The 16342-nt window shown below is 37.8% G+C and overlaps 1 protein-coding gene across 1 annotated transcript in view; it reads left to right on the top strand.

Moving 5' to 3' along the window:
* Positions 1 to 2054: 2054 nt before the first annotated feature.
* The window catches only part of LOC147603376 (putative chromatin-remodeling complex ATPase chain), a 42139-nt gene continuing 27851 nt past the window's right edge, over positions 2055 to 16342 (top strand). Inside the window, exons 1-5 of the mRNA XM_086796984.1 lie at positions 2055 to 2191; positions 2278 to 2415; positions 2609 to 2925; positions 3352 to 3483; positions 3588 to 3697. Of these exons, the coding sequence (XP_086653110.1) occupies positions 2674 to 2925; positions 3352 to 3483; positions 3588 to 3697 (494 nt within the window). The 5' untranslated portion in view covers positions 2055 to 2191; positions 2278 to 2415; positions 2609 to 2673. The remainder of the gene's footprint in view (positions 2192 to 2277; positions 2416 to 2608; positions 2926 to 3351; positions 3484 to 3587; positions 3698 to 16342) is intronic.

Below are 16342 nucleotides of genomic sequence, written 5' to 3'. Positions count from 1 at the left end.
TTTGGAGAAATGGTAATGGGGAAAAAAAAGTCTCTGCTTGGCTTGCATGGGACAAACTTTCAGTTCCTAAAAAGGAAGGGGGCATTGGTATTATTCATATGCCCACTCACTGTATTGCGAGAAATACTCTGATGCTCCCTAAATGTTTATCTCATAACATTACTTGGGCACTAGTGATGAGGGAACTGGTGGAGCTCGCGATGTTATGACTAAAGGTAAACGGGGGAATCTAAATTGGAAGGATAAACTCTTTTCATGTGCTCCTTTGAAGATCACCGGCTCAGCTCTTTGCAAAATGCTATGCAAATGTTGGAAGGACAGTTTGGGTATCATGGGCTAGGATGGAGGAGGCAGAGTTACAGGCAATTCTATGCTTAGTTTGGGTATATGGTGGACTCAAATTTAATCCCCTTTTAGCCCTACTTGATATATCTGTTGCAAAGAGTCTCAATAATAAAGGCATTAGGCATCTAGTTAACTGCTGGGATTGGGATTTGAAAGGGTGGAAAGATGTGGATCAGTTATCTTTGGAATATCAGCTAGTTAGGAGGGAAAGAGATTAGATGGCTCAGGTTTTGGAGGTGCTTCAAAGGGAGCTATACTCTACAGCTACTGATACCTCAGTTTGGATTAAAGATTGGACTTGGCTCAATGGTGTCAAACTTAAGGATGGCAAAACCATAGATATATAATCATTAATGAGAAATGGGGATGCCAATGTGTTATATTGCAATAAAATATGGAATGTAAATTGGAGCCCCTCCAATTGGAAAAAGAGATGGAACCTGCTGTGGGATTGCCAGATCCCTAAGAAGTTTCGAGTCTTTTTGTGGAAGGTTTGCATGTGGGCATTACCTATTGGCTCTAAACTCCAAAGGATAAATATTTCTAGTGGCATATGTCCCAAGTGTAGGTCATCACTTGAAGATGGTAAACATGTGTTTTGGGAATGCCTAGCAATCGGGGGTACTTGGTCCAAAATGTCTAAATGGATAGAGGAGAGCTTGGGTATGCAAACATATTGGTGGGACTGGATCTTGGGTAAATGGTCAGTTTTAGTATAATGAATATATTGGTCTGGTTTTTAATATCATCAGAGCTTGCATCTTGTTGGAAATATGGTCTAGCAGGAATGCAATTGTACTTATGAGAGGGCAGTATGTACAGGCTTGTAAGACTCAGATTTGATGCATAAATGTGTTTACATGTGTTGGTCTGTGTGTAATGTGAATAAAATAAGATGCTCTGAGATTGATTTGTTGATTCAGAGTCTGCAAAGGAATATGATCTGAATTCTGCCCTAGTGCTTGTGAGCTTCAAACATACTAGGGATAAACCCCTAGCTCTGGTTTGTATGGTGCAGGTGAGATGTTGGGAAGGGAAGAAAAGGCCTCCCAAGTTTGGTCCAAAAACTCTAAGGTGGTATCGTAAAGAAAAACAAGTTGATCATACATTTGTTGCTTTCATAGAAAACCCGGTTGGAACCAGACCCACTGTTAAAGTCTGGTCCAAGAAAGGGGGAATGCTGGAAAAATAGTCCCCTCGTGGTTGCACTACAGAAGCTACGATGGAGGCTTGCATACTTTTGGGGTATGAGATATCTTGGGAATAGTCTTGCTTTTTGATAGAAGATGAGAGATGGGAATTTTTGTGTAAAATTTTGAATGAGTTTGAGGAGTAGTAGTAAATATGGAAATTGTAACCGTGACTTGGTTGTATTGCAGCTTTTGAACAGCTTCAGTTAATATAAATAATTATTATTGATCTCAAAAAAATAAAATTAATTAATTGGTTTGAGTGAATATGCAGCACCATATATATCGGACACGACACACCGATGACACTACACAAGGTTACTAACTTTTGTGTTTTTGGCCCCCCAAAAAAAAACCACCAAGGCGAACTTAAGCCTATAACCTATGCTTTGACACAAAGCTTGGGTTCTTGAGAATCAATGATGGCCGTCCGATAGCCGAGATCGACGGCGTTAGAGAGGGGAAAGAAAATTGGGCGGGAAACATGCAGTGGTGGAAAAATATATAAACAATTAAAATGTATATGATGCTATGCGGAAACCGCAGAATACAACAAAAATTGAGGGCAAAAATTTTGCCTTCTTCTTTGCCGATCTGCCAGCGCGGGCTGAACTTTGAAGCGATCTGTCCTGTGTTAGCCCAAATTTACAAGCACGGCAAGTGTTACCTTGTGCGCTGCTTGCTCTCTCAGATGTCCACGAGGGTTTTCATAACTCTGATTTTCTGCGCTTTTTATCTGCAGGCTATCCTGTTGTCTTGGCATCACCTGTGCTAAACTGTTAGGGTTTCATCTCTGCAGCAGCAGCAGCCGCTTTTTACCGATCCTTCCCGTTCATAGCGCTCTTGGTTGCTTGCAGCATTTCCATATCTGGAAAGCTTGGTAGGGTTTGCTCTTGTAGAAATCCTTTGCTTCTTCATTTCTGCCCTGTATCAGGGTTTTACTTTTCTAGGGTTTTCCTTTTGTTTGGATTGGTTTTTCGGTCCACACATGCATAGCGTTATCTTTCGTTTGGGCAGGGTTAGGGATTTCCGCTCACATGTATTTTTATCTTTTAGAGCTTGTTTTCTTCCAGGGTTTTCCTTTGCATCCGATCTTCATTTTTTTAAAAGACAGTTCCGCACCTCGAGCTTCCTAGCCATGGCTCGGGGTCGGCGTTCCCCCTCTTACGAAGACGAAGAGCCACTTGCTTCTGATGCTGCCGAGGAGGAAACCAGTGCCGACCAGGAGGAGCAAGAGGAACTGGACGCAGAAGAGTTAGAAGCTATAGAAGCTGCAGGTGCTGAGGAAGAGGAAGCACCTGCTGCAGAATCTCCTGCCAGTGGTGAAGATATGGGTGAAGATGACGATGCCGACACCGATGCCGAGGATGATGCTGAGACTGATGATGAGGTGTTCCTTTCAGAAAGGCTTTTTTATATATGTAATCAGTAGAGTATACGGTCTCACTGGAAGCTTTTGGCTTCTACATTATGCATGCTTAGTCGCATATTGGAAATCAGTCTAAGCTTGAAGTCAGTGAGAGAAGAATGATAAGCTTGTTGTGTGCGTGGATATGGTTTGGGAAAATTGCTAAAGAATGTCCTTGCTCGTTCTAGAAGTTAGGTAATGTATTTACACACACACACACACACACACAACACACACACACACACACACACACACACACACACATGCACGCATGTACGCACAATGACAACAGATAGGCAAGGCAATCAAGGCTTTCATGGCAGGAGTACACTTGGATTATGCCTCAAGATTGGGCAGACATGGTGTGCACCAAGCCAGTTTCTCAAGTGTTTTGATATGTTTTTACAGAATCTCAAGTCTCCTTCCAAACGTGCAATTGCACGAAGAGAGAAACAACGTCTCAAGGAGATAAAAAAGAAGAAGAAAGATGAGCTTGACAAGTTTTACAAGGAACAAAATGCATCTGTGAATGCTGACATGGTAGTCTCTTGCTCTTTTTCACTGTCTTTTCTATTTGGCGAAAGGTTAATTCTTTGACTCTTTGGCATCTCTTTATGGTCAAGGAATGTGTTTAATGTTTGCAGAATAGCAAAGCCAAGGGTCGCTTAAAGTTTCTTTTGAAGCAGACTGAGATATTTGCTCATTTCGCTCAAGGTGCCCAAGCAGCTTCAGGTTCCAAAGCACCAAAGGGCAGGTAGACATTTTATTTCATTGCATTTTTCATTAGAATATTTAATGATTTGGTCACCTTTGACCTTTCTAGCATTTTGGCTATCTTTGTTTGAGCGGGCATTTGATATCATGGAAATCATCTCAATTCCAAAACTTGAATTCAATATTTCACAAAATATAAAGATACAGGCTAGCTTCTCAACCCCAGATCTCTACTCTAATGTTGGCTTTTGAGCCAAGAAGAGTGATGACAATGAGTGCTAAGAAATTGAGCAAAGGTATTTGAAGATTTGAGTTTGATGTAAGATGATTAAGGATATATGTTTGTTTCTAAGTGAGGGAGTTTTCTTTGCGAGAATTTATCAAGTTGGGTGTGCTCTCTCAAGTACATTGCCTAGTCAGTCTATCGTGTAGTTGACACATGGACAAAAAAGTTGATGCCATAGAACCTGTGCGCCAGAGAAAGATTTGTTTTATTTCAAAGCAAGTTTTGATGTAAGAGTGGATTACTAAGAGTCTAATTGCTTGCATTTGCCTTTTGCACGGATTCAAAGTATTATTCTCAAAGTAGTTGCATGTGTATTTGATGACCTTGTAAAGCCATACTCATTGTTAATACTTGTTTTATGCTCCTAGAAAACTTACCATGTCTATTTGAAGTTGTGTTTAGCTTGTCTAAATCAAACCTTTCTACAAATGAGTATTTGGATCCAAGCTACACTCTTATTTGGGCCATGTTAGGTACTCTGCGTAGATAGTTGGTAACACGGTTCAATTTCAAGTTTCTCTCTTTCTTTTAGTTTTGAAGAGTTTCTTTGAAAGGTGATTCAGGAAAGCTAATTTACATTCTCAAGACTTCAATTATTTTACGTGCAGACAACTTAGCCTATTGTTATAGGCTTGTGAGTAAAATGTCCCAATAATAGTATCATCCACTCGCTTATCTAGTAATTGTAGTACCATCCTTTGAAATGGAGAGCTGGAGCCCCACCGAGTGTCCCTAGCCTTGAACAATGGTTGCTTGGATTCTCTTCTCTTCCACACACATGCATCGTGCCCCTTTTGACTAAATCGATGACTTGAAAGAAGTCGCCACCATTTATGTGAAAGCCATGATGTTTGATATTTTTTTAAAAGTGTTTTAACAAAGCATGAAGGCTCAACACTTTAGCCTTATAAAGGGCCTTATACTCACCTCTCAACCATGTATAAGACAAAACAGCCCGTCCAACACAACTACATGGACATGCATTAAACCCAAATAAAAAGGTTCGTCACCTTCACGAGGCAGAAAACGGTTGCATCATTGCGACTCTTCTTATGACAACAATTCACATTTTTTTTTTCTTGAACGATCAGTGTCCTGTGCTTGTACTTAGCTGGTGGCCACTCTGTGTCATGTGTGCCTCAGCTTACATAAGTTGTTTCTCTTGGCACGACCAATGCCCTATTATTGGAGCATAATAATTCAATTGTGTCCTTCTTTTGCAGCACATCTGACGGGCTCTTTGCTACAACACTTAGCAATTGTTAGGTGTGATTGTTTCATCAAAACTTTTATAGTTCACACATGATAAAAAAAGAGGACTATTTATGTAAAGAAAACCCATCAATTTATTTTTCTATTTGCACATCACATTTTCGGAGCCAATCTCACTTTTACAGAGATAAGACCAGCCCCATTATCTCTTGAGTATCACTTGGACCTATCTAACTATGGCTCAGTGAAAAAAAAGAAAAAAAGGAAAAAAGATGGAGTATCACTTCCTAGGTTCCCATACCTTTCTATGGATGAGGCACCCTATGACCCGAGTTATCTTCAAGAAATTGCTCCTTGAGCACTCTTCCCTGCTCTTATACTTGTTTTAGTTTTCCGAACACTTTTTGCATTTAGATAGCCACACCCACTTTTCGTTGATGAGAAATACGTGTGGGTATTTGGGGTTCGGACCTCGGAACAGGATTCACCCCATTCTAGCTTTCTCTTGAAATGTCATCCTTATCTTGATGTTTCTATCCCAAAGGCATCTCTTATATTCCACGAGATCAATATATATTTGAAGCAAGCTCTCCTCGCATTCAATGTTCGACTCTCGTCACCAATCTATACTCTTTGAACACTTACTCTCTCGCCACTTGCAACCTTAGTTCCTTAACCACCTAACTTGATCGCCCTTGGTACATTAGGTGGTGGTTAGTGTCTCCTCCCCTAATAGGCTTGCCACAACCATATTCCAGCATGGCTCAATCTTGCTTTTCCAAAGATGGTTCTTACTAGGGCACAAAGGCGCCTTCGGGAGCTCTAGCAGCAACAGACTAACAATACCAACCCAATCACCATGGAAGAAGAATATATTTTGGAAGATAAACCAGTTCTCTTTCCATGGCAGTAAAACATTCAAACCTAAATGGAGACTATGCCAATTGACATTGGCAATGCTCACAACGCAGATGCAACAGCTTCAATGAGGATTCTTCTAATCAACTAGCTCGTGTGCTTTCGTCAACACACCAGCTCCAGTTCTTGATGACATACTAGCAAAGGTAGATGACATTGAACTTAAAGAGTCCTTTATCGTTTACGTCAAGCAAATCATTCTAAGGAATTTGTCATGTGCACAGTGTGTGTATCGTGTGCTACACGCACGTAAGACTAGCTTCGAGGTTTGGGAAAGCTTGGAGCTAGGCAGACTGATTGACGAGCTGAGTTAGGGATATACTAACGGACGGGCATCCAAGTATGGACGAGCGGGCGCCCAAGTGTGGACGCCCGATGACCGGCCAAGAGTCTATAAAAGGGTGGCTAAGGTTTAGTTATTGGATATAGAGAGTCTCGCGAGTTTGTGAGAGCTCTATGGTCTTGGAGCCTGGATCTAGTGCAGACGTGCATCTGCTTTATGCAGCCAAGGTCGGCAACAATCTCAAGGCCCACGAGGGTAGCTTCGTGGCGGTATGGGACGTCACGAGGAGGAGATTGGTCGGTACGTCATCCTAGTTAGCTCAGCTTGTGGCTCGGTGGAGACAGCCAAGAATGTGGACTTGTCCACGGTTGTCATGGTTGGGAGGTGAGTCAGGCTTGCATCCCCTTGTTGTTTGTTCGTTTGTTTGCAGGATTCGAGTCTCGAACCAAGAACGATCATGAGGAGATTCGTGGGGATTTGACAGTGGTAATTAGAGCATACCTTGTGAACGAGCAAGTCGGTAGGTAGAGAAGATGAGATCGAAGAAAGATGTGTTAAAAAGCTTGCTGTTTTTTTTGTATATACTGTTGTTTTTAGATTCAGTATGTGTTTTTTCTTCATCAAAGAGATCCATGTTGATGGGGATGGTAGATGGTAGGGTTGTTTGCTTTGCAAAGAAGAGAAGAGATTTGTTTGTGCAGTCGCATGAATTGTAGCGAGAAACAGAAAAGAAAAAGCACGTTTGCTTTTCGTTGAACGATTGAGAGAGAGAGCGTTGTGAGAAGGAGGCGCTGGCGGGTTTGTGCGTTGGCGGATTTGTGTGCTGGCGGGTGTTGTAGGCGATGGGCTATCGACGGCTACAGGCGCTCAAGGCTTGAAGGCGCCTAAGGCTTGCCAAGCCAGGCGGCCAGGCAGCCAGGTCTACGTAGGCGCCTAGGCCAGGCGGGCTGGTGCCCAGGCGGGCTGGTGCCCAGGCTAGGCCCACGTAGGCGCCTAGGCTAGGCGGGCAGGTGCCCATGCCAGGCAAGGCAGGTCCACACCGGTCGGCGCTCAGGCCAGGCAAGGCAGGTTCACAGAGACTGGCGCTGTCGTAGGCGCAGGATGGCGAGAAGGCACAAGAAGGTAGCAACTGTCGACAGGCGAGCAAGCGTCGCCAGAAAGCTAGCGCTGGCAGCACTCGACGTCAGCAGACAACACGTCGGCTAATCTAGGAGGGATGAGAAAAAAAGAAAAAACAAGGTAAGCACTCGTTTTTTTTAATGGGCTTTCGTTTTTTATTTTAAAAGGTTAAAAAAAAACCCCTCCAGGGTTCAAAAGTGTTTATTTTTTTAAAGAGTCTAGAATATATATATACATATATGTATGTATATATATACATATATGTATGTATATATATACATATATGTATGTATATATATACATATATGTATACATATATGTACATATGTATACATATGTACATATATGTATACATATATGTATATGTATATGTATATGTATACATGTATACATGTATACATATATGTATACATGTATACATACACATATACATATATGTATACATATATACATATATGTATATATGTATGTATACATGTATACATATATGTATATATGTATGTATACATATATACATATATACATACATATATACATATATGTATATATATGTATGTATACATGTATGTATACATATATGTATATATGTATGTATGTATGTATACATATATACATATATACATACATATATGTATATATGTATGTATGTATACATACATGTATACATACATGTATACATGTATGTATACATGTATACATACATGTATACATGTATGTATACATGTATGTATACATATGTATACATGTATACATATGTATACATACATACATGTATACATGTATGTATACATACATGTATACATACATGTATACAATGTATACATACATGTATACATGTATGTATACATGTATACATGTATGTATACATGTATGTATACATGTATACATGTATACATACATGTATACATACATGTATACATGTATGTATACATTGTATACATACATGTATACATGTATGTATACATTGTATACATGTATGTATACATATATGTATATATGTATGTATACATATATGTATATATGTATACATATATACATATATGTATACATATATACATACATGTATACATATATGTATATATGTATGTATACATATATACATATATGTATACATATATACATACATGTATACATATATGTATATATGTATATACATACATATATACATATATGTATACATGTATTATATGTATACATATATGTATATATGTATATACATACATATATACATATATGTATACATGTATGTATATATGTATATACATACATATATACATATATGTATACATGTATGTATATATGTATATACATACATATATACATATATGTATACATATATACATATATGTATACATGTATACATACATATATATATGTATACATGTATGTATGTACATGTATGTATACATGTATGTATATGTATACATACATGTATGTATGTACATATATGTATGTACATACATATACATACATGTATGTATGTACATATATGTATGTACATATATATACATACATGTATACATATATGTATGTACATATATATACATATATGTATATGTACATACATGTATATATATGTATACGTATATGTATATGTATACATATATGTATGTATGTACATACATACATATATGTATACATATACATATACGTATACATATATGTACATGTATGTACATGTATGTACATATATGTATGTACATACATACATATACATATATGTATGTACATACATACATACATATATGTATACATATACATATACGTATACATATATGTACATATATGTATGTATGTACATACATACATATATGTATACATATACATATACGTATACATATATGTACATGTATGCATACATGTACATATATGTACATGTATGTACATACATATATGTATACATATATGTACATGTACATCATGTATGTACATACATATATGTATACATATATGTATGTACATACATGATGTACATGTACATGTACATCATGTATGTACATACATATATGTACATATATGTACATGTACATACATATATGTACATGTACATCATGTATGTACATACATATATGTATACATATATGTATGTACATACATGATGTACATGTATGTATGTATGTACATACATACATGTACATCATGTATGTACATACATATATGTATACATATATGTATGTACATACATGATGTACATGTACATATATGTATACATATATGTATATGTACATACATGTACACATGTACATATATGTATACATATATGTATATGTACATACATGTACATATATGTATACATACATGTATGTACATATATGTATGTACATATATGTACATGTATGTACATACATATATGTACATGTATGTACATACATATATGTATACATATATGTATGTGTATACATATATGTATATGTATATGTATATATATGTATACTGATATATATATACATATATGTATATATATACATATATATATATATGTATATGTATATATATATATATACAGATACATATACATACATGTATGTATGTATACATATACATATATGTATGTATATACATATGTATGTATATGTATACATACATACATATATGTATATGTATACATACATACATGTATGTATATGTATACATACATATACATATACATATACATACATATGTATATATATGTATACATACATACATATATGTATATGTATACATATATATACATATATGTATACATATACATATACATATACATATACATATACATATATGTATATGTATATGTATACATATACATATATGTATATGTATATGTATACATATATATATATGTATATGTATACATATATATATATGTATATGTATACATATATATAACACAAAAGCAAAAGTCAAAGATAGCTTTTGGGGACTTTTAGTTTTTTATAGAAATCTTTATAAACTTCCTTAAGTGGGTTTCTTATTACACATCTCTTAAGCTTTTAAGCTCTCAAGCTCTCAAGTTTACTCGCACTTTTATTGTGTAAAGATTGAATTTTCTCTTCACGTACTCTCTTTATGATGTCGATTCAAGAATCAGAGTTGGAGTTTCTTGTGGATCGCGGAGGCTTGTCGGCTACGGAAGGTATCGATGTTGATCTTTTTGATGATTTTATGTCAAAATGAGATTTTTGAGAGTTCAAAGTAGCTCTCGAAGCTTCTTCGTCGGAATGTCAAGCACAAATCGCAACCCAGATGTAAGCTTTGTAGAACTCCATCGCTCTATTGATCACTATTCTCTTTACTTTCTCGAATATGGATATCTTGGTTTCAGCTTTAGGTCCCAACATTACTTCAAAACCGTTCGGGGGCGAGCAAAAGCAGCGCACCAAGGAGATCGTAGACATGTGGCTATATAAGTGACAAGTTCACTTTCAGTTTCATCCATATGATGATGGAAAGAAGATACAGTTAGGAGCAGGTTTCTTGTCTGGCAAAGCTTTGCTTTGGTGAAAGGAACTCAATCTTAAGCCAACGACTTGGGCACAATTCGAAGATGTCTTCAAGAAAGAATTCCTCAAGAAGAAGATGATTATGATGTTGTTGTTCGGTTTTCAGCTTTGACCATGACTTCGTAGCACCTCACTTATGAGGTCTACCTTTAGAAGTTTTGTGACTTGTAGATGAAAGTTACAAAGATAGATCCCACTACTCTTTTGGAATTTTTCGTAGTTGGTTTATCAGACTCATGCCGATTATAGATTAAAAATAACAAATATAAAACATTAGACGAGGCCATTCATTCAGCTCGTATCTATGATGATACAATGGTCTCTTTCAAGTCGAAACCCGTTATCGAGCAAGAGAACAAGCATAAAAGAAAGTTCTTCGCACCTATGGCTAATACGACAGAAGGAAAGTCTTTGGATCAATCTTCAAAAAATTCAAGTTCGACACCAGCCAAGAAGAAACGACTCCTTAGGGCTTTAAAGCTTAAGAAGGAAGGATGTTGTTTTATCTGCGAAGAAAAAGAACACATGCGTAACGAGTGTCCAAAGTAAAAGGGTACCAAGACAAACGTAAGACCCAAGCCAAAGACAGCTAACTAGTTGTCTTTGACAGGTACGTCAATTACTATACTTTCTCGTCCCAGTACTTGTTCTGATTGTCTGTTTAATTCTAAAGTATTTGGCTTTTGGCTTGCATGATCTTCTCCGAGTTTATGGAGAAGTGAATGGCCATAAGATTCACATTCTTTTAGACCCTGGCAGTTCACATAACTTTGTTAACTACAAACTTGTGCAGAAATTGAGTCTTGATACGACACTCAGCGATCATACCTATGAGGTACGCCTATCTACAGGAAGGTAAGTTTGGGATCGTAAGGTGGAGATGCTTTCAATTTAGATTCAGGACTACAAAGATACTCTGGAATACTATGCAATGCATCTAGAAAATGTAGACTTGTTATTAGGGATTGATTGGTTTAAGACTCTTCAAGTCCAGATAGATTGGTCTAGTCATATTTTTTCTTTTCAGCATAAGGACACCAAGTATAGTATTTTAGGTGATTGTATTCATCCCTCTGAGGGATCTCTTGTAAATACAAATGATTTTGAAAATATAATGAATTCTTCTTTGTATATCGCTTTCCATTGTGTATTGATTTCACTTTCTTCTTTTCTCATTCTTTTCATGGATATAAATGAATTAAGTGTGTTTGAAAGTAAAGAATTACAGAAGATACTTGATTCGTTTCAAGATGTATTTTCTAAGGAACTGTCATCGAGTTTACCACCTGAACAGGCAGTAGATCATCGTATTGACTTGATTCTTGGTGCTCATCCTGTCAGTATTTCACCTTATAGGATGAGCCAAGCTGAGGAAGATGAGTTGGCTAAACAACTCGAAGTTATTTGAGGATGGACCAGATCCGTCCAAGTAAATCACCTTGGGGTGCATCTATGTTGCTTAGGAGGAAGAAGGACAATACTTGGAGAATGTGTATAGATTACAAGAGATTGAACAAGCTGACCATTAAGAATCGTTATCCTCTCCCTAGATCAGATAACTTGATTGATTGATTAGCAAGAGCGAAATATTTCACGAAGATAGATTTACGTATTGACTATCAGCAAATACGTATTCATGAAAGGCATGTAGAAAGAACTATCTTTCGAACTAGGTATGGCCATTACGAGTTTCTCGTATTACCTTTTGGGTTAACCAATGCTCCAGTCACTTTTTAACAAATGATAAACGATCTTTTTCGTGAATATTTGGGAAAATTTGTGGTGGTATTCTTGGATGATATTTTGATATATAGTCGTACTCTTGAGGATCATGTTAGACATCTCACGATTATCTTATCTATTTTAAGACAGAATCGACTATATACTAAATTAAGTAAATGTGAGTTCTTTATGACAGAAATCATTTACTTGGGACATAAGATCACTCGAGATGAATTGAGCATTGACTATGACCGAGTTCAGAAGGTTCTGGACTGGCCTATACCGCGAACAGTAAAACAACTTCGTTCTTTTCTCGATTTTGTTGTTTTTCTTCGGGAATCTGTACACGAGTACTCTCAGCTCACACTATCGATGTGATCGACTTATTGAAAGGTCGTGGACGTAAGTTAAATCAGCCTATCACTTGGAATAACGATTTGGATATGGCTTTCAGACTTTTGAAAGATAAAGTCAAGGAAGCACCTATCTTAGTATTACCCGATCCTAGTCGGCCTTATATTCTTGAAACTGATGCCAGTGACTATGCTATCGGGACTGCTCTATTTCAAGATGGTAGATCGGTTGCTTTTGAAAGTAAAAAGCTAGATGACACTCAATCTCGTTGGCCAACCCTTGAGAAGGAGCTTTATGTTGTGGTTCATGCTCTCAAGGTTTGGAGATATTATTTATATGGCTCCAAGTTTGTGGTATTGACTAATCATCAGTCAATCAAGTATGTGTGTGATGCGAATGATTGAGTGGAAGGAAAGCTCGTTGGGCAGAGTTAATGCAAGATTTTGATTTTGAGATCCGTTATCAGAAAGGGTCCATGAATAGTGTTGCAGATGCGCTTAGTCGAATTAGAGAGGTGAATACTTTGTCGTTCATCGAGATTTCTATTGACTTATTTCAGTCATTGAGAGGGCTTTGTGGGATTGATAGTTATTTTGGTTCATTTTGGCAAAAGATCCAAGACGGGAGCTCATTGATTGGCCAAGACTCGATGATTAAGCAGTCTACTATTCAAGTTGCAGGAGGCCAGTGGATGATTCGGAATGGTTTACTATTCCGTAATGATAAAATTTGTATACCACAGATCCCGGGCATTAGGTCCAAGATTCTTAAGGAGTGTCACGACGTCCCTTCTGCTGGACACCGTGGGGTACACATGACACTATCATTAGTGAAACACACTTTTTATTGGCCAGAGATGAAAGGATATGTAGAAGATTATGTTATCAAGTGTCAAATTTGTCAGGCAAATAAAGCTGAATGCTTTAGACATGTTGGGTTATTGCATCCTTTGCAAATCCCAAGTAATAAATGAAAAAGTATTTTCATGGATTTTATTATCGGATTGCCAAGAACACATCAAGGCCACGATTCTATTTGGGTTGTGGTAGATCGCTTGATAAAATTGACTAGATTTTTATCGACCCGAAAGACTATTACAGCTACACAATTAGCACGGTAGTTTATCGAGCAATTGTTTAGACTGTAGGGGTTACCCCAGGACATAGTCAGTGATAGGGACTCTAAGTTTACGAGTGATTTTTGGAAACTTGTTTTTGAGAAGTTGGAAACAACTTTGAATTTAAGTTTCTCCGATTATTCTCAATTTGATGGCCAGACTGAAAGAGTGAATCAGATTTTGGAGGATATGCTTCGAGCATGTGTATCCAAAAGACAGAGTTCATGGGAGGATTATCTTCGTATGTTAGAATTTGCATATAACAGTACTAAGCATACGAGTACAGGTTTTAGTCCTTTCATGCTTATGTATGGTTTTCAACCTAGATCACTTGTCACAGTTGGATTCTCACGACTTCAACATGATGCAGCATGTAATTTTTTAGCAAATATGCAGGAAATGTTACAAGTTGCGAAGAAATCTATTAGAAGTGCTCAAGACCGAGACAGGTTTTATTCTAATCAACATCGCTCACCTAGAGAGTTCTCTGACGGAATGATGATGTATTTGCGAGTTCCGAAAGATTTCGAGACTTTACGGACAAGTCGATCTTTGAAATTATTCCCTAGATACTGTGGACCATTTCGTGTTACACGACGGATTGGTTCAGTTGTATATGAATTGGATTTGTCTTCTCATGTGAAAGTTCATCCTGTATTTCATGTCAATAGACTTAAGGAAGTATTGGGTGGAGCAGATCAGTTAGTTACTTCTCAAGAAATTATAGATGTCGAGGACATAACATTTGTTCCGTACGAACCTGAAAGGATTCTTGGATTTCGTGAAAGAAGATTACGTAATACGCTTATCACGAAATACAAGATCAAGTGGAAGGATCGTGTTGAGGACGCTACATGGGAGACATTGATTACTCTTCAGAGAGATTACCTTGGCTTTTTAGTGAGCTCAGGAGTGAGCTCTTAGAGGAAGGGGAGTATGTCATGTGCACAGTGTGTATCTACCGTGTGCTACACGCACGCAAGACTAGCTTCGAGGTTTGGGAAAGCTTGGAGCTAGGCAGGTTGATTGACGAGCTGAGTTAGGGATATACTAACGGGCGGGCATCCAAGTATGGACGGGCGGGCGCCTAAGTGTGGACGCTCGATGACCGGCCAAGAGCCTATAAAAGGGTGGCCAAGGTTAGTTATTGGATATAGAGAGTCTCGCGAGTTTGTGAGAGCTCTATGGTCTTGGAGCTTAGATCTAGTGCAGACGTGCACCTGCTTTATGCAGTCGAGGCTGGCAGCAATCTCGAGGTCCGCGAGGGCAGCTTCGTGGCGGTATGGGACGTCACGAGGAGGAGATTGGTCGGTACGTCATCCTAGTTAGCTCAGCTCGTGGCTCGGTGGGGATAGCCAAGACTGCGAACTTGCCCACGGTTGTCATGGTTGAGAGGTGAGTCAGGCTTGCACCCCTTTGTTGTTTGTTCGTTTGTTTGTAGGATTCGAGTCTCGAACCAAGAACGATCACGAGGAGATCCGTTGGGGACTTGATAAAATTGGACATAAAATCCCTTGAAGCGTTCAAAGATCAACACAATAAATGCATTTTAGATTAGTGACTAAATTAACTTCATCTATATCTTGAGATCTTTAATCTCTTCGACCAAAAGAAAGTGACTTTTGTCGCCTCCTTACTGAAAGATATTGTCTTTTTATGGTGGCTACGGTGGTTGATTGATGACAAGTTCATCATGACTTGGGATAAGTTCGAGTGTGTTGTCTGTAAGCAATTTATACTTGCCAATGTGGATTTCTATGTACGATCTCGTTGATGCCATTTGATCCAATCCGGTTCATTGGCCTCACATCTCAGAGTTCACTAGTTTTGACACTAGAGATCTCTTCAATAATCCTTAAAGACTGGCTACATGTCTTTGTGGAGAGTTTTAATCCCAATCTTCGTGCATACATATAAAAGTATAACCTTGTTAATCTTACCTCGGAAATTGTATATGTGGAACGCTTAGCAAACCTTACTAACCTCTATCGAAGACCACCTTCTCAACTAGGTTGTCCAACCTTTTCAACTACACGAAAAAGTCCTTGCCACAATAGTGGCAATATCTCTTCCTCTAGCGGTATTCCAAATCGATCCAATTCTTTGATAATTTTTTCAAAACCCTCACTGTCAAGATGATTTCTCCTTCGATCGCTCATGGTGACCACAATCCTCTCAACCATGATAATAAG

The sequence above is a fragment of the Cibotium barometz genome, chromosome 64, assembly GCF_041138505.1.
Source record: "Cibotium barometz isolate CiBa-2024 chromosome 64, ASM4113850v1, whole genome shotgun sequence".
NCBI classification, from domain to species: Eukaryota; Viridiplantae; Streptophyta; class Polypodiopsida; order Cyatheales; family Cibotiaceae; genus Cibotium; species Cibotium barometz.
The sequence above is the reverse complement of the archived record's forward strand: the minus strand, read 5'-3'. Positions and strand labels throughout refer to the sequence as shown.